Here is a 23,150-nt window from a genome sequence, read left to right as displayed (position 1 = left end):
GGAGCACACACACACACACACATTGCTTGACCAAGATACTGAGCGGGTTTAAGGGAATAGTTGAAGCGGACCAGGAAACTTGGAACAGGTATGTGGTGCGCACATACGCGCCACATACCTACGTACGAGCACACACACACACACACACACACACACACACACACTGATCCAAACAGGCTCTCTGAGTCGTGTCCGCGGACATCTACGGGACCAGGTACGGACTGAGGTTCTAATCCGTCCTAAGCAGTGAGATTAGGGAGAGGGGTTCTGAATGGAGGACATCTTAGCTAGTGAAGGTGCCCCTGCCAGCTAGAGAGGATTGGCCGTCAGGAGGGTGCCAGCTGGGTGGCAGAGAAGAGCGGCTGTGCTGGGGGATCACACAGTAGGGGGGCTGGACTGGTAGGACACACACACACACACACACACACACGCCCACACACACACACACACACATGCCCACACACACCTTCACCAGAGTAGTACTCCGTGGGGACGATGTTCTCATCCCAGATAATCTTCTCCGTTGGATAAAGAGGCATCTGGTTAAGTTGCTCGATCTGAGAGATTCTCCTCTCATGCCGGGACACCTGCGTGTGTGTGTGTGTGTGTGCGTGTAGGAGGGACAGACAAAAATGGAAGACAAAATTGTTTTAATGGAAAATTGGGTTAATGAACAAATGTCCCAGCGATACTTAGAATCAGACAGATAAAACGGACAGATCCACGGGCCGCAGACAGACAGGATTTAAACAATCAGGTCACAAAACGGAACAATGAAAAACGGAGCGCTCGCCGTCTGTCGTGACAAAACACCCTCTTTCATCCACGACACGCACACTTCCGTGTTTGTCCCGTAAGCGGGCCAGCTGTGGTGTAGGAGTGCGGGGTGGACCTGTTTATTTTGGTCGTGTGTGTCCGCACACGGGCCCGCATGTGCCTGTGTGTATTTTAGGTCAGGGCAAAAGCTGTGGCCTAGAAGAGCGGGAGGTGGCTGTGTGTCAAACATACTCCGGGCTGTCTAATCCTCTCCTCATGTGTGTACTCATACGAGCCGCCATGCTACGCTAATCCTGTTACACTGTCTCCAGGAGGCCCAGGCAGACCCCCCCCCCCCCCCCCCCCCCCCCCCGGGACTGGGAAGACGGAGAGAATAGGTACTTGTCCATCTCGAGAACAAGTTAGGCCATGTTCACAGGCCAGGCCGGCAAGTACAGTTTGTGCAGTGTGTGACCTGCATTGCCCCCACCAGCCTCTGGCATTGTCACACACAAACGCACGCACGTGTGTGTGTGCATCCTGATGGTGGGAGATATTGTGTTGTTGGTTGCCAGGGGCAACCGCAGGCACGCAAATGAGTCCCCTGACGTTGGCCTCTGACAATCTAATCAGCTGATTATGAAATTATGAAGACTCTGCTCTTCAGGGCCTCTCGGGTGGAGAGAGAGGTGAGCGAGAGAGAGAAAAAGAAAGAGGGAGGAAGACGGCAGTGAGGGTGATGAAGGATAGCTCAGGCCACCCTGGGGCCCTGCTGTTGGGCTCGTGGTGAGAGTGGGGGTCCTGAGTGTCGCTCCAGTTGAACGTCTGGGGTCACACGGAGAAGTGTGGTATGATTCTCAAAGTTAGGGTTCGATGGTTCAATGAACTGTATCGGACTACCATGTCCTCTCTGGTACCAGTGAAGGCTACGGCTTGGTGCCCCCCCCCCCCCCCCTTCAACCACCACCATTACGGCTCCTCACTCACCATGCCCCTAATTGGATTAAAGGGCACATTTAAGAGGGAGAGAGGGAGGGAGGCATACGTGGTCAGATGTTGCGTGCTGTATGAATTCCAAGGTCAAAAGCATAAATGAAGGGCTCCTAAACGAGCCGCACCGAGCCCATTATGCTGCAAACGCTCTCCGGGCGCTTATTGTTCCGCTAACGACCGATTCCAGACGCGGCTGTTTAACCAGGCTGTAAAATAAAGCCTATAAATATGTAACTTTGTTTTTTTCCATGATTGAGTAGGGGGGTCCTGAGAGCCCCCGATGAACCTGGCCTCATCTCCTCATGGTGACAAAGCATGATTCCTCTGCCTGTTTTGTGGTGTGGTGATATTCGTGCAGATGAGGAACGCAGATGAGAGAGGAGGAGTCCAGTAGATACTATTGAGATGCCCCCCCCCCCCTAGCGGTACGTACCAGCAGCTCGAGGAGAACCTCCTTGTCGTAGGTGGTGTCCTTGCCTTCAGCCAGCTCTGGCAGCAGGCAGAGGTAGGATGCCACCCGGTGGAGCGTGTTGGGACTGCGGGGAGGAACAGGATGAGAGGGTTAAGACCTCAGGCAGCATTGAGATTAACTTGATGAGTTTAAACTGATGTGGTGGCAGTTCCAGGGCTAAACCGCACTACCTCACATTACGGTCTCCTTTACATGGGACCTGATCAGGAATCAGTCTTGACAATCTTTCACTTATTACTAAATAAGTTCACATATGACATATGTATTTCAAAGCTGTAAGGTCCGTGTTTTGGGCATTACCCAGAAGGCCACATTCTCAGCCAGGCCTGTCCCAGGTCTCTGACACTCATGCCTGTTTGTTCTGTGGTCCAGTCCGGACACTGACCACACACACACTGACCACACACACAGACCACACACACTGACCACACACACTGACGTGACAGGAATATGAAAATCAAACATCATCTCCGTCTCTCAGAGTGGAGGAGCTTCTCTGCATATAGAGCTGCCTTGATGAGACGGTGAGACACACACACAGCACAGCCTGAACGCACACACACACACACAATCTCCACACGCGTCCCTGCCGGAGAGCTGTGTGTGTGTGCGCATGCATGCGAGGCGCTCCTCGTGACGCCAGGTTAGACAACGCGGGTGGCAGTTTGCGCTGACGTGGCCCCTCTGTCCCCTCCGGTGGCCCGGGCCATGCCACCTGCCCTGCGCTCGCCTTAGCAACGAGCCAGCAGTGGGGACGTCACTCTGAGCTGTCCGGGGAGACGGGACGTCACGACCTCCAGACACACGCAGCCTCTGAGGTCTGAGTGGTCACATGGTCTGCTGAGTCTTCTGACAGGATTGTAGTTGAGGGGGTGAAGAGCGTTGCCTGGCAATCTGCGTCTGTCTAAAATCCGTCTAACAAATGGTAATTTGCAGCTTGTGTGTGTTCCTGTGGGTGTTTGAGGAACGCTGCGTGTGTGTTCGGGAGGGGGGGGGGGGGGTCAATTTGAACTGGCGGGCGGCGTGGGCGGCTTAGCAGGCGAGGAGCGCAGCTGGAATACGGTGGCATTAAACAGTCCTGTTTAACGGGAGGGCCTTGTTAAATCTCCAGAGTTCCAAGAGCAGCTTTGAGGATGGAGGGGGGGGGGGGGGAGGGGGAGGGGGAGGGGGGGTCAGATCAACACTACTTTATCCATGACGATGCACAATGGAGGGATGAGCAAAGGGGGAGGGAGAAAGCGGCCCGCGGATCCGTGGAAAGTGCTTGGTCATGCTGTGGTGTTGGCTATCTACACCTGGTGTTGGCTGCAGCCCTCCCCACACTGGTCGGGTGGAGGGAGGGGGGGAGAGAGGGGGGAAGTGAGTGGACTGGCGTGTGCGAGATGGAAATCTGAGAATCATTCGTCACGCGTCACCTCCGACCGGAAAAATGACACACCACTCGCCAAGTAACAAAGGGGACTAATTAGCGTACAGTATATCCCGCTCATATATTCAGCGTTTCATACAAACATACACACACAGCCCTACAAAGCATGGGTTTGTGTGTGTGTGTGTGTGTATGTAGAAGGGGGAGGGGGCTTTTGGCTATCCCGCTTGCTAATATGATATGACAAACACAGCTGTTCAAAGACTTTATTTTCCAGCTCCGACGAATCGATTAAATTAATGAGGCGAGTCCCTCTCTCCAGGCTGTACCAGGCTGCTCTGTCAAGGGCTCGCTCTCTCCCTGCCAGCTAGGAGCACAACGTTTAGGAGGGCAGATGTAGCCTAATAGGACGAGGAAGCCAGGATGAGGGTGTTTATCACAATTCAAGGAAATGAAGAGGTTGAACGGATGGACACGTAGATATGCAAGTAGCTTTAGGCTCTGTTAGTCTCTGTCTGTCTCTCAGTCTCTCTCTCTGTCTCTCTCTTTGTCTCTCTCTTTGTCTCTCTCTGTCTCTCTCTCTCTGTCTCTCTGTCTCTCTCTCTCTGTCTCTCTCTCTCTGTCTCTCTCTCTCTGTCTATCTCTTTGTCTCTCTCTCACACACACACACACACACACACACACACACACACACACACACACACACACACACACACACACACACACACACACACCTGAGATGGCCGAAGTGTTTGGTGAGGGACTCTCGTGTGTCCACGGCAGCCACGTTGGACAAGGCAAAGTCCTCCAGCTCTGGAAAATGGGAAAACGCTGCTCTCTGGAACAGGAAACACACACACAGTCAAGTCACTGCACACCACATACGTGTGTCTGGGCAAGCCCAGCCACACAGTCATGTTGAGGAGAAATGGACAGCTGCGTATCTGACGTTAACGACACGATGGAAAGCTGCGAGCAGACAGCTAGAACTGCTCACTAAACAGTCAAGTGTTCAATTGTTTACCAGGACCCTCAGTATACACTTCTACACTTCAATTTTTAGTTCATATCCTCTCTCTAATGTGGTCTCTGGCACAAAACCAATACTCTAAATCAATATTTATGACATACCACCCTTCTCCCTGCAGGATAAATCCATGTTCTCCAGGCGCACAGTCAAATTAACAGAAAGCGGTCTGGTCTACTTCCAGTGAGTCAACTCTCTCCTGGACCCCGTGACTGACCCTAACAGGTCCAGGTGGTAGGCGGGGCCTACCTGGAGAGAGGTGATCTTGTCGTAGTGCAGGGTGGTCATCTCCTTCTGCGTCAGGGCGTTTCCTGTCTGGTCGTTGATCTCAAAGCCCGTGTAGAACTTCAGCATGTCCAGAAGCTATGGATGGAGACAGACAGACAGACAGACAGGTTAAGAGATGGGATAGGGAGGCTTTGAAGACCAGGTGTGTGTGTGTGACATCATCACAGAAGTGTTCCTTTCGGTGTGCTGCCAGAGAATAAGTATTAAGTTATATGCTTCTCTGTGTGTGTGTGTGTGTGTGTGAGAGAGAGTGAGTGTGTCTCACCTGGCAGAAGAGGTGTCCCTCCTTCTCCCTCTGTGTGAGGCTGGACAGGTGGCAGGTCACCACCAGGTGAGAGTCGTCCAGCACGGTGTTGAACCAGCGCCTGGTGGGGAGCAGGGCCTGGCAGGGGGGGGGGGGGGGACAGGACGTGAGGACGGCGGGAGGGAGAGAGAGATCAAGGGTAAGAGAGCGAGCGAAGGACGGAAAGAAAAGAGGGAAAGGGAGAAGTGGGGTGGAGTAGCAGGCTTCACCATGCGCCTCAGTCTCAGCGACGCAGCGAAGGCCAGACACGCAGCGCATGTCGAAAGGACAGCGGGAGCTGAGAGCAGCATCGTTCTGACGGTATTCCGGTAGTCAGATTAAAGGAGTGGACTGGGTGTCTGAAGCAAAGTGCAAAGTCAGCACTTCTCACAATGATACCTCAACTACAGTGCAACAAAAACCTCTTCACGACCATAGTGCTTGGTACAGCGCGGCAAAAACAACATCATCTCGTAAGTGCAACATAAACCAATATAACTGGACTGTAACAACCACACTCAGAAGCTGGGGAGGGGGGAACCAGCACATGACCTGCAGAGCCAGAACAGTTCTGGATGGATCGAATAGACGGGGAAGGGGGGGGTGGGTTATACCTGTCACACACAGATCAATTCACCTCCCGAACCCGACCAGTTTCCCAGCACTGAGGCAGGCCTTCTCTGTCGATAGGGATCATCGATCTGGCCTCCCTTTTAGAAGAGCTTGCGGGCTTCTTTACATATTAACAAGGTAAAGTGAGGACAGGCAGGAAGAGAGACCATGGCAATAAAGCATGACAAACAGGTGCATGACTGGGTAAAAGCCGGTGTCCTATTGTTTCCTGATATCTTACGTCCTATCAGGACGGGTTATTTTAGGATTAAGGCCTTATAGACTTACTACAGTACCAAAATTTGATATGGTAGCAACAATTGCTAAAACAATGGATTAGGCCACCTGGTACAGGACCAGAGGTACAAGATGGCATGTATGAGAGGAGCTGTGGTCAGTGAGAGTGGAACGGTGTGACCGTGGGGAAAACGAGGAACAGCTGAGGGGCGTGGCCTGTGTGACAGAGAGGACACAGTCTCAGAACAAGAGCAGGAGGACCAGGCTGGGAGACGAATCCAGACAGACGACCCCAGACAGCCGACCCCAGACAGACGACCCCAGACAGACGACCCCAGACAGACGACACCAGAGACACACAGGCCGAGCTGCCAGACAGGAACAAAAGGAATCCCGAGACACAAAATGAACCTCTGGCCATATTGACAACACCTGTGGAGAAAACCCAATCTGATAAGTGTGGTTTCTCTTAACCATTGTAACTGTCTGGATTGGGAGGGGGGACGCGGGCTCCTCCTCAGACAGAAGGACAGTCCGCCCATATCTATCCCTTGCTGTCTTTGATCAGTAGAGCCCGCTGGCAACCAGCCCTAACTGACGCATAAACACCCTCCCCCCCCTTATGACTTGACATAGCCCAGTCAATGAAAGGGGGTGTGTGTGTGGGGGGGGGGCAGGATGGGGTTTCAGTGAATGTGTAAGGTGATAGGGGGGGGGACTGAGGAAGTGACTCTGACTGGCCCCGCCCAGGGTACAGACATGACAAGCCTGTCATCAGACACAGTGGGATGAAAATCAATTCACCCCCCCCCCCCCCCGCACCTCTGCCCTCTCAACGGTAACAGAAACCCATGCTGCCCGGAGACGAAGAGGCCATCTTGACCTATGCAACACTCGTCCTCATTGCCCAGGCCATATTTCTTTTAAGGGGAGATCCTCCAAGAGAGACCCAACACCTTCGTACCCAACACCTTCCTCTGGGGCTCCTCTGGGCTGACGAGGACCTTCCTCTCGTTGTCACTGTGATCAAAGTGTGTCAGGACCGCTCCCAGACATGTTGTGTGTTTTGATACTGATGGCTGGAGGAGGGAGGGGTCTATAGAGACAGCTGTCCAGTTTCTACCAACCTTCAGAGACAGATGGATTCACCAGATCACGACCATGAGAGAATCCGTCTTGCCAAGCTCCCAAGTTATTTGTTTGTGTCTGAACCACAACCACAAGTTAACCCGGGATAGAGGGTGACGGACAGATGGTTTATCAAATCACCTGCCGTGTTCCAAGGACGCCGTCCCAGATGGGTATGTGTAACAAACCATTGGGCTCGTCAGGTTAACTTTCTACACCCCTTCCTGTGAAGGTTTCCACTCGACATGAAAGGCCCACACAGTGGATGTGTAAGGGTGGTGGTCCTGTAGATGTTCCCCTCGTAAAGGTCCCGAGGCAGGGTGGTGTTGGAGAGGAGGACGGCCAAGCAAGCATCACCACCACCTTCGTCACGGGATCTTACCTCCAGGTCGATCATGAGTTCGATGAATCGCTCACAGTAGTGGACCTTCTCCATCGACACGTCACCTGAGAGGGGACAGAGCCGGTAACGTCAGGTCAGAACACACACACACACACACACTGAACACACGACTCGAGCACACACACGTATAAACGGAAGAAGGGCGAAGCGAGGCATGACAGGGCGTTTTTCATCACGTGTAAGCTGCTTGGGTGTGGCCAACACGGTGGTTTCCTGCAGAGTGATGGAGCCTGGCCAGGAAGCACCTAGCAGCCTAGAGCAGCCTGCAGGGAGTCCAGTACTCATTAAAGGTTTGTGTGTGTGTGTGTGTGTACTTGGGGTAAAATTGGGACCCGACAGGCTAGATTAGGATCTGGGACCCAGCGGGACCACCTTCACCCTGCTGCTATGTGGCCTGGGCCCCCTCTCAGCACACACAGACACACACACAGGCTAGTTCTATTCTGGGCATGCAGGTTCAGGAGTGGTGTCGGTCTACATTATGACACGGTGACATTTGTCCCTGTGGGAGGGGGGCGAGGCAGCTGAGCACCAGGCTCTTTCCGCACAGGTCAGGGAGAGAGGGAGGACTTTTGGGGACTGGTGCAGGGGTAGGAGAGGTGCGTCTCTCACTGGTAATAAGGTCTCTGATGAGCAGAGATGAGCTCAAATGGCACACGAGACCTGCTGGGTCAGCTGAACAAACAGCCGGCAGAGAAAGGGCAGAGGAAGAGAGAAAGAGAGAGGAAAGGAGAGAGAGAGACAGAGGAAGGGAGTCTGATAGAGACAGCAAAACAAAGGGAGCGAGAGAGAGACCCACACAGAAGGGAAGCATGTGGATGAACAGGACTGCTGCGTCGTGAGTGTGGAGGGACGTCTTTACCCTTCATCTAAAATCCTCTGCATGCGGGCAGAGTGAGACTACAACTAGGGCTGAATAGAAGCCAGCTTGCGAACATCGGTGCGTATGTGCGGTGCTCCACCAGGAGCAGGAAGAGGGAGGTTCACCTGATGCAGGGATGGACATCAGAACGCCCCGAAATTTCTTAATGAGAGCCGAGAGGAACGTTCTCTCCTTCTTGGCTCTAGAGAGAGAGGGGGAGAAAGAGAGCAACAGCGGAAGGGGGGGGAGAGAGAGAGAGGGGGGGAGAGAGAGAGGGGGGAGAGAGAGAGATAGGGGGAGAGAGAAAGGGAGAGAGAGAGAGAGAGAGAGAGAGAGAGAGAGAGAGAGAGAGAGAGAGAGAGAGAGAGGGGGAGAGTGACAACGATAGGGGGAGAGAGAAAGGGGAGAGAGAGAGAGAGAGAGAGAGGGGGAGAGTGACAGCGATAGGGGGAGAGAGAAAGGGGGGAGAGAGAGAGAGAGATTAGAATCTTGTATCTCCATGTGAGGGCCTTTCATGTGCCCGTCTCTGACGGCAGGTGGACGACACGAGCAAAGAGAGAGAGGGACAGTGCCGTACAGCTCTGCGTCTTCGCCGACCATCTTGTCGTAATTCTTCTTGATCAGGTTCCAGAACTTCTGCATCTTGGGGACTTTCTTCAGCTCGTGCTGCAGCCTCGACTGTGGCAAAGAAATATTGTGGATCGATGAATCATTGTGTTTATGACATTTTTGTATTGACATTTTTGTATTGACAAGCAACGCATAGGGGAAGTGTTTAGGATGACAGTAGGGATGTAGACCTATAGCTGCATTTGACTTGAAGCCCTTTGGCATTTCCTACTGTCGCACTGCCACTGTGGGTTCTCAAATACCGACTGTTACCTGGTACTATCCACTCTAATATTAATGAAAGTGCACTTTTAGTCCTTGAGTATTTGCTGCACGGGCCGTATGCACTGTTTGTACATCGCTCTGGATAAAAGCATGCGCTAGATGAACAGATGTACACATCTAGCGTGGAGGATGGGAAGAGTGTCTCTTACCGGCAGGAGACACATCCACATGGGCAGAGAGATGAGCTGCTGCACCTGCTCTCGAATCAAGTCCACCTCCTGAGAAGGGAGGAGACAGGGATGGGATGATGAAGGGAGGAAGGAGTGGAGGGGGCGTACAAAAAGCAAATGAGCCATCAAAGAGATGATTTAATAGAGTTATGGAAGATATATTTCAAAGCAACCTGAACATTTACAACTGCAGCAAGTAGAAATAGATTGAATGCTTTCGGAGAAGAATATGGGCTTGGAGAGAGAGCAAATCAGAGCGAGTTTTCCGCAGTGGATCCCTGTGGTTTTGAGGAGGAAAAGACTACAGTATGGTTAGAAACCTTTATGGCTATATTGCTTGATTTTAAGTACAATACTGCCCCCTAGTGGACCTCCACGCAAAACAACATGTTGAAACTGTGTCACTGCAGGTACGATGGTATTACTCCAAAGTGGCAGGAAGGAAACACACACACACACACTATCGTGGACAGGTGGTGGCTCCTACCAGACTGTTGAAACAGTGGTCCAGGAAGACCAGGAGGACAGTTTGTTCCTTCAGGGTCAGGCCGGCCTGGTCTCCCTCCAGCACTGCCTCCATGACACACTTGACGAAGTAGGGGAAGTGGCTGGGCTCCTTCTTGAACACCTGGACACACAACACAACAAGGGTCACTGGACACACAACACAACAAGGGTCACTGGACAGACAACACAACAAGGGTCACTGGACAGACAACACAACACAAGGGTCACTGGACACACAACACAACAAGGGTCACTGGACAGACAACACAACAAGGGTCACTGGACAGACAACACAACAAGGGTCACTGGACACACAACACAACGGTCACTGGACACACAACACAACAAGGGTCACTGGACAGACAACACAACAAGGGTCACTGGACAGACAACACAACAAGGGTCACTGGACAGACAACACAACAAGGGTCACTGGACAGACAACACAACAAGGGTCACTGGACAGACAACACAACACAAGGGTCACTGGACACACAACACAACGGTCACTGGACAGACAACACAACAAGGGTCACTGGACAGACAACACAACAAGGGTCACTGGACAGACAACACAACAAGGGTCACTGGACAGACAACACAACAAGGGTCACTGGACAGACAACACAACAAGGGTCACTGGACAGACAACACAACAAGGGTCACTGGACAGACAACACAACAAGGGTCACTGGACAGACAACACAACAAGGGTCACTGGACAGACAACACAACAAGGGTCACTGGACAGACAACACAACACAGGTCACTGGACAGACAACACAACACGGGTCACTGGACAGACAACACAACAAGGGTCACTGGACAGACAACACAACAAGGGTCACTGGACAGACAACACAACACAGGTCACTGGACAGACAACACAACAAGGGTCACTGGACAGACAACACAACACGGGTCACTGGACTATTTTTATGTTGAGGCGGCGGGGGTGTTGCCGGCATCGCCTGCAGCCGCCTGACTTGAAGCAGCCAATGGCATTCTCAACTTCAAGGCAGCCGGCTGTCGGCGCCGCCGGTGCTGCATGAAGTCGAACACACCTATTGACAACCGGCTTTATAAGTTTAACTGTGCAGTGCTGCGACTCCAAATGTTTCTTCAAATTTGACGTCGTGTTTTTGTAGCTTGATAGCACTTTGTCGCCACAAGCACAGTGTACAACGAACCTTGATATTTCCATCTTTAGCTGACAAATACTGAAAATAGTGATTGTATTTCCAACTCGAAAATGTGCATCTCTCTCTCTCCTGCTAGCTACATTGTTGTTTGTGTCGCTGAGTGGTAGGTCTATCTATATACACGTGACGTGACCCTCATGCTGAAAACATGACCTAATTGTCGCATAGGCTTAACTCCCAGAGACGCAAGAAGAAATCAAATATATATTTTACTATTAATGACAAAACAGTAACGCAGTGACTTGGACAAGTAACTTTAATATGATTACTGGTTTGGAAATAGTGACGCGTTAGATTACTCGTTACTGAAAAAAGTGGTCGGATTAGAGTAACGCATCACTGCTGGATACACAACACAACAAGGGTCACTGGACACACAACAAGGGTCACTGGACACACAACAAGGGTCACTGGACACACAACAAGGGTCACTGGACACACAACACGGGTCACTGGACAATAACTAAGTGTTGTACTGTGTTGACAATCCCTACCCTACAATCAAGGCTTCTCCAGACACCAGCAAACCAGGTCAGTGTGTGTCGACACAGTGCAGCCTTCCTTACCTCCCAGGCCGGAACGTTCTCTCTGAACTTCTCATTGATGATGCAGCAGATGGACATGAGGTAAGCCTTGCTGGAAACGTCCGGAGAGTAGTTCACCCACAGGTAGTTTTCCAGATACTGACTGCAGAGAAGGACGGGCAGTAAGGCTGTTAGATACTGTACAGAAACAGTTACATTTCAAAACAGAATTCAGAGGAGGGAGGGGTTACTCACCTGAACTCCAGTAACATTATCTTTCTTATGGCAAACCTGAATTCAGTGCAAGAGACAAGGACATATTAGTTATAAATATAGCTCTGGAAAACGAAGCTTTTTTGTTGCATGGTCACATGATGATTAAAACCACTTACTTGGACTGGAAAATCTCTTTCAGGTAAACATCTTCCATGACCTGAGTCGGTGGAAATCACAATGTTTAGAGATGGAGCCAGGAAGCACCAATGAATGCTCATCAAAAATGTAGCTGGGAAGGAAACTCACCTTAGGGTCGAAGGGCAGCTTATTCTTGGAATGGGGGGCCCAATATCTGTTAGCCAACTGTAAAGGAGACAGGGGGGCTGTAACATCTACCTTTCCAAGTTAGCTCACTAACAAGTAAACTATACGTGTGTGTGTGTGTGAGTTGGTAAAGTCAAATGTGTGTCCCTTACCTGTGTGACATATTCCGCATTGATTTGAGAAACAGAGGGCGCAGAAGCCTTTTTGGCCGGAGTTTCTTTCTCCATGACTGTTTTGAACAGCTAGGAAGTCAAGCTTGCTGGGGAGAAAATTATGCAATCAACACCAAGCTTCAGCAAATGCGTAACACACAGACCTACTCTAGGTATATGAATCGACATAACAGATACGAGTTATTTCTCAATTAAATAGCTACTTGAATGAGCATTGACTGAGTACTGTAAGCCACCAGCATAATGCCAGTACTGTGATGTTTGGTTTGCTCGACATTCTTACAGTTTAGTAAGCTAGCTCTAGAAGAACCAAATACACGATGTAATGTTGTTTGTAGACTAACTATGTGCTGCTTTAGATTTGTGTATTTAAGGTTTGGGGTCTATATGCCGTTTCGTTGTTAATGTTGAAACTGCACCAACTATTTATTTGGCGCTAAGCAAGCTAGCTACCTAGCTAAATACAAAGGCGCATTTGAATTTCAACCAGCTAGCGGTTAGTAACTAGTTTTTATGTTACAGTAAATTGATGGTTAGTCTTCGAGCTATTCATTTTAAAACGCAGGTAGATTTAATAATTTAAGGAACTAACCTTTATGCTCTACAACATAGGGTACACGTAAACTCCGTACAAGTACGTACACAAGCATGTACACAAGCAAATCGTATTTAGGGCGACACACTTCCTGTACGTATGCAATTCCTGTTCAACATCCTGTCGGTGTACACAGCGAAACGTTTGTTCCGTTACCTTTTCCTACATCGTAAAACGTATCGATAAAACGCAAACTATAATCTTATATTTCATAAAATGATAATATACAATATTATCACCGGTTAGTGCAACGTTAATAATATCTTAGTAAACCAGGAATTATTTACTTTTATTATTACAAAATCATATTAATAATTCATTTCATTTTAAAAGAACGGACCACAGAGTTATTGTTTCGCTCAAGGTTTATTATCCTATCTTGTACATGTAATACCACCATTATAAATGAATAGCATGCAGGTAAACAAAAACATATAATGTTCTATATACGTAAAACTATAGGAAACGTTGTAGACTTTAAAATGAACTAACTCTAGTTAAAATCAAATGAGATGCCACCCTCCTCCCAAAGCATGCCTGTTTTTTTCACTGTTTATGGCTTCGGTGACGATGTGTTTTTAAATGGGAAGACTGTGTAAAAGTCTTGTCGCATACCTCACACATGTATGGCCTCTGACCTGTGTGTGTCACGTAATGTCTTTTCAGTTTGGAGGGAGAAACAAAATTCTTGAAGCAAATGGCACACTGATATTGGTTGGATTGAGTAGCCTCGGTCTGAGTTCCACTAGTACACTTGTGGAGCTGCAAATCTCTCTCCAGAGCAAAAGACCTCAGACACTTCCTACACTGAAATGACCGGAGTGGTTCGCTCCAATCGTTATAATGCATTTCTGCCTGCAGTGGGATTTCACCAACAGAACTCTCACTCCCAGAATGCCTCTCACTAAACACCTCACGACTATCGGTATCGTCGAGGCCTCTATTGGCAGGGAAAGCCATCCCCATGCGCTGTGTGCTGCTCCCAGCCTCGTGCTGTGCCGGGGGAGGGCCCAGTAGGTCCTGGGTGCTGACACGCCAGTGGGCCTCAAGGTGTGAGGCCAGCTCAGAGGGGGTTTGATACACATTGTGACACTCAGGGCACTGATACAGATCCCCTGGTTTATTGTCAAAGTCCATGGTATGGGCTGGCAGGCTATGGAAATCCACACATTTGTTGTCCCTTGTCTCTGTGGGGTGACCAGAAACGGCCTCATTGGTGACGGAGCAGGGATCAGGGCTGTCGTCACGGGGCCGGGGCTCTTCCCTGTGTGCGTCGCCCTCGGAGCTGGTGGTGGGACCCTCGGAGAGGCTTCCGGATCCATGGCGCTCGGTGGGATAGTTCTCTGGTGATTCTTGTGCGTTGTTGTCCTGGGGATTGCTGAACAGCACGCTCTCATGGGTGCGCTCGTGGTTTCTCCTGTGCCAGACCTGTCGAAAGGCCTTACTGCAGAAACTGCATTTGAATGGCCTTAACCCCGTGTGAATAAGGAAGTGCCTGGATAGCTTGGATGGAGTGTCGAAGCCCTTCTGGCAGATAGTGCACACATGACCTTTCCTTTTATCACCAGCTCCTTTGCTTTTGATTCTAGGATTGGCGAGCTTGTTTGTTTTGTCGGGAGAGGATTTTTCATTGATTTCCATGGCTTGTTTGTTTTCGTGGTGAGTATTCTCTTGGTTATGGAGTGAGTCTTCATAGTTGCCTTGCATCCCTACCCATTCTTTTGTACTTTTCGAAGGCCTAAGGTCCGTTTTCATAGCACTCATCTGAGGAACTTGGATGTGTATTTTAGGATATTGAAGAGGATGTTGTTTTTGTGGTTGTGCTTTTACATGACTCGTCGTAGCTTGCTGAGAAGTCGGTCTGAGGGGCCCGAACTTGTTGTGAGTTCTCTCGTGGACCGTCAGATGTGTGGCCTGTCGAAAGGTTTTCCCACACGCCAGGCAGTTGTAGGGTCTCAAATCCGTGTGCACGCGACTATGTCTTTCTAGTTTGGAGAACGACGGGAAGTATTTATAACAGATCAAACACTGGTGTCTGGTATACACTGGATTTCCCACAGGGTTGGTAGACTTGCGCCTCTTTGTGGCCGTCTTGGAACAACGATTTGGTTCTGAGAGGCCGCTTGAATTTGAAGCCGTTTGCTGAGAGGTAAATGGCCCGCAGTCAAGGTTATCCTTACCTTGAAGTCCAGGATTTGAGCATATATGGAGTTTATATTGAGTCAACAGGGGAAAGGTTTTCCCACAGGGGTGGCAGGTATGCCTCTGTCTAGTGGAGGCGAAGGTCTTCCTTTGAGGCCTAAAAGGTGAAGGTGTTGCATGCTGAAACCCTTGCTTTTTACTATTGTTTTCATTCCACCCAACTGCCCCAGTGCTGGGTTGACCAAATTGTCTCTCTGAAAGTGTGTCCTGTTCACTTTGCTTCAGGGCTGCCTCGTTTGGGGAATCATTATCAACCGACGCAGAGGAAGGTTTGGTAGTGAGTGGCAACTTTTGCTTGTAGTATTTTGTCCACAGGTGAGTGCGAGAATGGATCCTCAAGTGACTTAGCTGGCGGAATCTCTTCCCACATGACTCACACCCAAAAGGCCTCTGCCCTGTATGGGTCATCATGTGCCTCTGTAGTTTGGATGGAGAAGGGAACCGTTTGAGGCATGTAGGACATGAATGGGGTCTGTGCCTGATCTTCTGCTGCTGACTGTTGGCCTGGCCTGATCCTGCCTGCTGCTCAGAGACCAGCGAGGGGTCAGTTCCCTGCAGCGCACAATCCTGTTCGTCACTGGGTTTTGGTCTTGCATTCTCCGGTTTCACCATGACGCTGAGGTGAGGAGCATGCCCGTCACTGGGTTGAGTAGAAGCCATCCCATTGTTGGGATGCTGGTGAGAATTAACAGGGTCTAAGAGAGCCTTCCCAGGGGTCTCCGACAGACTTTGATTCTGAAATTCCTCATCTGGGTTCTTGTGACTGATCTGATGCCGTTTTAAATGGACGGCCAGGCGGAAGGCTCTATTGCAGACCTGGCACTGAAAGGGTCTCAACTCTTTATGAGTCGCGTAATGCTGCCTGTGTTTACTCAAGCTGCTGAATGTCTTTGAGCAGATGCTGCACTGGTAGTGATTCGACGCATGTCCTTGCTGCTCGACCTTGACGTCATTCGGACTCTGGTCTGTCGTCTCTAACTGGTCGTGGCCGGGAGGGGTCCGTACGCTTATCTCACACTGGAGCTCCATCTCCACGGACGAAGTCACAGGATTACTCGGAGCGGATGATTTCTGATCGCCTGCGGGCTGGGAAGTCGAGGAACCGTTCAAGCTCTGGCCGTTTGTCTCCGACTTCACATCGGCGCCGGTACCCGCACACCTATGTGCGTACAGGTGTGTTTTGAGGTGCCATACCTGCCTGAATGACTTCCCGCAGTCCCCACAGGAGTACGGCTTCTGTCCCGTGTGAATCATGAAATGCCGCTTCAGTTTGGACGGCGAGCAAAACGTTTTCAGACAGGTGGGACACTGGTGGTTCACCCTCATCTTACCCGCCGAGGAACCCTGCTGAGACTCAGATACAGGGGGATCCTCAGAGAAGCCAGCACTGTGGTGTGACTGGGAGTGGGATTTCAGATGGGCCTTCTGTTTGAATGCCTTCCCACATGTTTCACACTCGAATGGCTTAAGCTGACTGTGAGTGGGTATATGCCTCTGGAGATGGTAGGATGAGTTGAAAGACTTCAGGCAGACCGTACATGTGTGCTTCTTGGCTGTGCTGCCTTGATCTGTGTGCCAGAAGCCTGCTGCACTCTGACTACTCCCCATGGCTGTGGAAGCCCCCATGGGGTCATGAAACATTGGGTTTGGGAGGAACTGACTATTGGATAGAATGTTCTGTTGGCTGATGAAGCCATTATCAATCAGAGAGGGTAGGAGTTCTGGCTGGTGTCTCATCTCTGTGGGAGAGAGACCGGTCGACAGTGGCATTCTTTCTTTAGCTTCTTGTGTTTGGGAAAACATTGGCCTGGTTGGTTGCAATGGCATGGTGTTGTAGATATTGAAGTCATGTCCAGACTTATCTGGCGAGGGTTGATCCTGACGTGTAGACACTGGCTCCATGGGATTTGGGAAGCTGCCATGTTGGAGACTTTCTGTGGGGAAACTCCAAGGGTTGCTTTTTCCTGTGTGGGTCTCTATGTGCTTTTTTAAATGGACAGATTGGCGAAAGCCTTTGTCACAAACTGTGCAAGTGAACGGTTTCTGTCCAGTGTGAGTGAAGTGATGACGCTCCAGTTTAGAGGCACTAGGGAATGATTTTGAACAAACAGTGCACTGATGCATGATGGAAGCAAATTTGTTTTAACTTTCAGTCTTTGCTCTTGACGGGTTGATTATTTTTCTTGCATTGAGATTACACAAACTCAGCGTTCCTTATACTGAGGCAAAGAGGAATCATGTATTCTTCCGACCGTCTTCCTCATACGAAGCCTGGGGGGATCATAAATGGCAAGAATAAAAATACAGCCGAAATGAAATATTTAATATAGATACGGTAATGGAATATTTGTATTTTACGAATGAATTTATCTCTTTTCATTAGCTAGCTACCTAGCGAACTATGTGACAACATGCTAGCTATTAGCTTAGATGCTAGCGTAATGATAACACCGTTGTAATAACTGTATAATGGTAAGTTTAATATTCTAAGTAAAATACTTATCGTGCAAGGCAACATTAGTAAGCAGCATCGACGTAAAACAAGCACATTTTGCAGCAGTAAAAATACATTTACAAACGTTTATTACGAGGGCCTTACAGAGGGGGCTCCAGACACTGTATCCTTCGTTCTCGGTGTCTTCGACATTTGTCTCTATATTCGTCGCACCGGCTGGATCTGGATGTTTATTGGATACGTGGCTTCATTCCGCTCAGCCGGAGTGCCCCGGCTTACAAAACATGCGTATTCAGTTGTTCGTCTCTCTTTGATGCACGGGCGGAAACCATTTTATCACAAGTTCCCACTGCATCATAAACGTACAATAATTTAGTCGCATATTTGTTCATTTAAAATGACTGAAACAAAAGACCACATTAACTGCAAACCATTGCAGACAGTTTATAGTACATTAACAAAGTATGCCAATGTTAGAGCTACCTTACATAATTTAAAGTAAGATGTCAAAACACACTTTCCAAAATGCATAAAGTTTATAGATTTAAACATCAACTAAAAAGCACAGACTGATCTGATTAAATGATTTACATTCGTCTGGACATGTATTCACATGTTGACGACATCCAAACACACTTTGAAGGTGTTATTTGTAATAGGATTGTAGCAGGATTAGGACGCCTACACTGACCTTCATTTTAATTACAACCTCATCTACAATCTTAATCTTGCAGCCATTTAAGACTTATCCAAGAGACAAATCGGTCTTGAAGTCTTTCACCTAACCTGCCATTCCAAGGGATACTGTACACCTCTTGTACGACATTCAGCCATATATTATCATGAAAGTGTTCAACTGGACTGGATAATATCAGCAATTACATAAATATGTATGTTTGTGAATCAGGAAAGATTAGTCTTATCAGTATAATCCCTAGGTAAGTACGTATTTGATTCAGCCTCCTTATGTTCCACATAAGCTTACCCAACACCTTGCAGTTTAATCACACATGAACCGTTAACTTGAGTGTCTCTCCTTTCCTGGGATAGCCTGTCCGTATGAGTCAGTATTTGCAGTCGATACACTCAGCCTTACTTTTAGAAGCTTTGTGTCGGATATTATAGACCCTGTGGATCAGGGGCGATTCTAGGATCAGACCTTTAGGGGTGCTCAGCCCCCAATGAGAATGTGACATGTATACAGTGATTTGCAAAAGTGCTAAACCCCCTTGCTAAATACATTCCTAATTTCACTGGATAACAATTAATACATGTATGTATTATTATGCAAAATATTGAATGAAGGAAAAAACTAAGAATGTCCCTTTCTTCATGAACTACCAGCATCAAATGATAATAAACAATAACAAATCTATATTTTTTTATTATTATTTTTAGGGGCGCTGAGAGTTAATTTAGGGGTGCTTGAGAACCCCTAAAAAGGGTCTAAAATCGCCACTGCTGTGGATGCAACAACAGACTGGTCAATGGAAAACTGTATTCATGAGATACAGGGTTGCAAAAATCAATGCACTCAAAGGTTTGGGGATTTCTTTTTGGCATACAATATCCATTTTAGCCACTGGAGGGCAGCATACACCACTCAATTAATATGGTTTCTAATCTAGCAGGAAGGGTTGCACTAGCACACCTTAACTTACTGCTACATCTAATGTCAACATTTAACACACATTATCTTGTGACTTGACATAGTAATAATGCAACATATTATCAACAGCGTTTTCAAAACATAACTGTCAGACAATTTACTCCCATATAGACCATAAGGCCACACTGTGTGACCGAAGCCCAGAGCCCGGCGTAGCAGAGCTCCCCGCTGCAGCCTCACTGCCAGGGGGGAGGGGAGCCACACATCAGCCTGGCTAGCCAGGAGGAGCCTGGAGGAGCCAGAACACAGTCAAAGTCCATGTGCCTGGCCACAATGACAAGAGCCGCGGGGCTGTACATTGCACACAAAGGACGATGTTAGCCACAACTCCCAAGTTTGTGTGTGAGCTAACCCAGCTGCAGGTCTGTTTGGTGGAGAAAAATAAAGAAACATGAAGAAGAAAAAACACGCGCACACACACACACAAAAAGAAAAACGAAATGTCATCCTGTCTTTATTCATATTTCTGAGGCGACGTGGTGGTTGTGGAAACAAAAGAAATACAGATGCTGAAGAGTAGCTTAGACACACCGGTTATGTTAGGAGGAAGACTGAATTCTTGTGGCGGAGGCTGTGTTTGTCTGCCTGAAGAACATACTAGTATTTGTTGTGCTCATCGACAAGTGGTTGTCTGGCTGCGTGTGTGGCACACCCATTTAGAGGCCTCAGTGCCACAGACTAACCGGAAGATTGCTCCCAGTTGTTGTTTTTCACTTGTTTTTTTTTCACACATACTGTACCACGACCACAACAATGTGTCTCAATACCACGGTGGTGTCCGCTGCAGTCAAGTTAACCCCGAGTCCTGCTATACACAGCGAGGTCCCTGGCTCCTCTTGAACATGACTCGTGAACAGAAATATATTTTCCTTATACATAGCTTTGGACTCAAGTTCAATAAGTTCGATAGAGAAGAAAAGTGTGGACGACTCCCATGTGTTCAGCATTTTAATGAGACAGCTCTAACCCAAACACAACAAGTACAACACATAGATATAGCCAGCTAAAACCAGCTCCTGCTACTGATACGGTGGGAGTTCCCCTGATACACTTTGCCCTGACCTCGAGGTAAATCACAATACTGAACTTAACATGGATATTTATGGTGCTATCGCCCTCATGGACAATTGCTTGTTTGTTTTAAAATTTATCGACCTCCGATAGAAAACAAGTAAAGCAAATCTTCAGGCTCCGTTGGTTGTCGCTATTGTTCAATTTTTGATAACAGTGCTGAGAGCGGCAGGCAGATGGGTGCGGATCAATACCCCCTCTCCGTCTCCAACACAATGGAGGGAAGAGCCTGGGCGAAGGCGCATTCCAATTGAGCTCGTCAATAATATGGTTTGCGATCTTTGAGAAAACGAAATGTTCCAGAAGCAATAGTTAATGGCACTGTTTTCTTCCCACACAATCACACCACTTGTGTTCACACACACCCACCCACACATGTATATGCTCACACACCCAGGAGGACCTTGCCCTGCAGCTGTGCGGGGAACGTCCCTTTCCTATTAACCAGAGAAGCCTTCGAATCGATGGGGACTATGAGGAGCCTTAATCTCTTCAGGTGGCTTGCTCCTGATTGCCTATTACTCTATAATAACACGTCTTTGAGCTGTGGAGCATGAGGGAGAAACAAACAAAGGCCCCCTGCTCTCTTCCCACCACGGAGCAGACCAGCAGGCCGGGCCACCTCGTCAGGCCATGGGCTGCCTCTCTGCACAGCACAGCTGGTGTGGTAGTGGTGGAGCTGCCGTGACTCCGGCACTAACAGCAGGAGATCCAGGGATGAGCCAAGGGATGTGTGTCTGGTCAGAGATACCCCTACACCTCTCTCTCTCTCTCTCTCTCTCTCTCTCTCTCTCTCTCTCTCTCTCTCTCTCTCTCTCTCTCTCTCTCTCTCTCTCTTCTCTCTCTCTCTCTCTCTCTCTCTCTCTCTCTCTCTCTCTCTCTCTCTCTCTCTCTCTCCTCTCTCTCTCTCTCTCTCTCTCTCTCTCTCTCTCTCTCTCTCTCTCTCTCTCTCTCTCTCTCTCTCTCTCTCTCTCTCTCTCTCTCTCTCTCTCTCTCTCTCTCTCTCTCTCTCTCTCTCTCTCTCTCTCTCTCTCTCTCTCTCTCTCTCTCTCTCTCTCTCTCTCTCTCTCTCTCTCTCTCTCTCTCTCTCTCTCTCTCTCTCTCTCTCTCTCTCTCTCTCTCTCTCTCTCTCTCTCTCTCTCTCTCTCTGGGTTACTGTGGGCTCCTGTCCTCTGGTATGCTGGGCAGGCCTGTCTTTTCTGTGGCTGCCTGCGTGACAGCTGCTCTGAGCTTAGGGACGGATACAGTGGATTAGAGGCTATGGTGTTGGGCACTTCCATAGACATACTACGCTTACACACACGCGCGCGCGGAAACGCATACACATGCTTACGCGCACACGCACTCACGTGCACACGCACCAAACTCACACGCACTCACACATGCGGACTCACACGCACACACACACACATTGTATAAGACGAAGGCTTCAAGATCAAGTTTCCATCTTTGCTATTCAAGTGTGCACAATGGTGTTCACATCTACACAAACATTTGCACAATCGGTCATCTTCACGGTCTAAAGAGGTCTCATTGTGGTTTCTCCTCCAGAACTGTTGCTGAGGCCCGGAACCGTCCAACAGTCTGTCTGTGTGGATGTACTCTCTCTCGCTGAGTCTAAACACTGAGCCAGCAGGACAGGTGGAGGATCAGGGAGTCGGGCAGGTCCAGAACTGGAACCAGCACTACACAGCTGGACTGGACTGATCTAGGGTCATCCTCAAACATTCCTCCAGGCCTGAGAGAGAGAATCAGAAAGAGAGAGAGGAAGAAGAAAGATAAAGGAAACAAATAAAGAGGGAGAAATAGACAGAAAGGGATAAACAGAAAAAAATGACATTTGATCCCAAATTCCAAAGTTACTTTAGTTGACATGACGATAATACCCCAACATGGCCGTGGCTCGGGGCCTGCCTTGGACAGAAGCAGCACTTAACCCTTCGACCAGGGAACACAGGCCTATTCACAAAGTATTGACATTCCTAAACCCTGGCCAGATTGTAGCTTCCCATTCAAACCCCTGCAGTGCAGACATATGGCCAGCAAGGGTTGAACATATAAGCTACTGAACCCCTACCACACACACACACACACACACACACGCACACACACACACGCACACACACACACACACACACACACACACACTTAGAGAGGGGTGGGTTATCCCCTCTTGCCCTTTTGGCCAAACGAGCAGCTTGTTGGTAGGCTCTCGTGGAATGAATCCTGCCCCCCTGTTGTGTTGAGTTGTCAGGAGGCTGTGTTGGGACTGACTCGCTAAGCTTCACTGGAGATTCTGACTGGTCCGTGTGTGTGTGCATGTATGTGTGTGTGTGTGTATGTGCATGCCTGTGTGTGTGAGTGTGGTCTTGAGTGTTGAGGGAGATGGCAGTCACCCGACAGTTACTGGACATGTGAGAATTCACTGGGTGTGTGTGAGGACAGCCTTGATGACAGTTTGTCTGTTTAGCGGGGTCCACTGGGAGACCTGACCACCCCCCACCCCCGCCCCCGCCTTGCACCCCTTTCCATGCCTCTCTCTAATTGGTCACAAGTGTTCATGACGCTTGGCTGTCTGGCCGTGCTTGAGCGCATGTTGACTCTGACAAGGGTGTGGTCACAAGGAATCAGATACTCTGGTGCATATCAAGGCTCTCTGCTGGACAATATGATACACAGGGTGTCACACCTGTCAATCAAAACCTACGGCCCCCATTC

The 23,150-nt window shown here is 49.1% G+C and overlaps 3 protein-coding genes across 3 annotated transcripts in view; all 3 read right to left on the bottom strand.

Annotated features, from left to right (window-relative positions):
* Positions 1-13,092, bottom strand: part of aqr (aquarius intron-binding spliceosomal factor) — a 43,477-nt gene extending 30,385 nt beyond the window's left edge. Inside the window, 16 exon segments of the mRNA XM_067243462.1 lie at positions 467-587; positions 2,183-2,285; positions 4,325-4,428; positions 4,867-4,980; positions 5,171-5,287; positions 7,548-7,612; positions 8,556-8,632; positions 9,008-9,108; positions 9,474-9,542; positions 9,982-10,122; positions 11,770-11,890; positions 11,983-12,018; positions 12,120-12,160; positions 12,250-12,306; positions 12,420-12,526; positions 13,033-13,092. Of these exon segments, the coding sequence (XP_067099563.1) occupies positions 467-587; positions 2,183-2,285; positions 4,325-4,428; positions 4,867-4,980; positions 5,171-5,287; positions 7,548-7,612; positions 8,556-8,632; positions 9,008-9,108; positions 9,474-9,542; positions 9,982-10,122; positions 11,770-11,890; positions 11,983-12,018; positions 12,120-12,160; positions 12,250-12,306; positions 12,420-12,494 (1,342 nt within the window). The 5' untranslated portion in view covers positions 12,495-12,526; positions 13,033-13,092.
* A 307-nt stretch (positions 13,093-13,399) lies between these two features.
* Positions 13,400-17,397, bottom strand: LOC136949227 (zinc finger protein 770-like). Its single transcript, XM_067243464.1, has one exon. The coding sequence runs from the start codon at positions 17,359-17,361 to the stop codon at positions 13,582-13,584; it is 3,780 nt and encodes a 1,259-aa protein (XP_067099565.1). The 5' UTR covers positions 17,362-17,397; the 3' UTR covers positions 13,400-13,581.
* A 5,583-nt stretch (positions 17,398-22,980) lies between these two features.
* dph6 (diphthamine biosynthesis 6) overlaps positions 22,981-23,150 on the bottom strand; it is a 51,627-nt gene continuing 51,457 nt past the window's right edge. The window contains exon 13 of the mRNA XM_067243315.1: positions 22,981-23,034. Coding sequence (XP_067099416.1) covers positions 22,981-23,034 — 54 coding nt within the window. The remainder of the gene's footprint in view (positions 23,035-23,150) is intronic.

Source organism: Osmerus mordax, chromosome 9 (genome assembly GCF_038355195.1).
Source record: "Osmerus mordax isolate fOsmMor3 chromosome 9, fOsmMor3.pri, whole genome shotgun sequence".
In the NCBI taxonomy this organism is placed as follows: domain Eukaryota; kingdom Metazoa; phylum Chordata; class Actinopteri; order Osmeriformes; family Osmeridae; genus Osmerus; species Osmerus mordax.
Note: the sequence above shows the minus strand (reverse complement) of the source record. Positions and strands in the feature narration are given on the sequence as shown.

Excerpts from the sequence above, each read along its gene's own strand:
- LOC136949227 (XM_067243464.1), bottom strand. The coding sequence starts at position 17,361 with ATGCATCAGTGCACTGTTTGTTCAAAATCATTCCCTAGTGCCTCTAAA.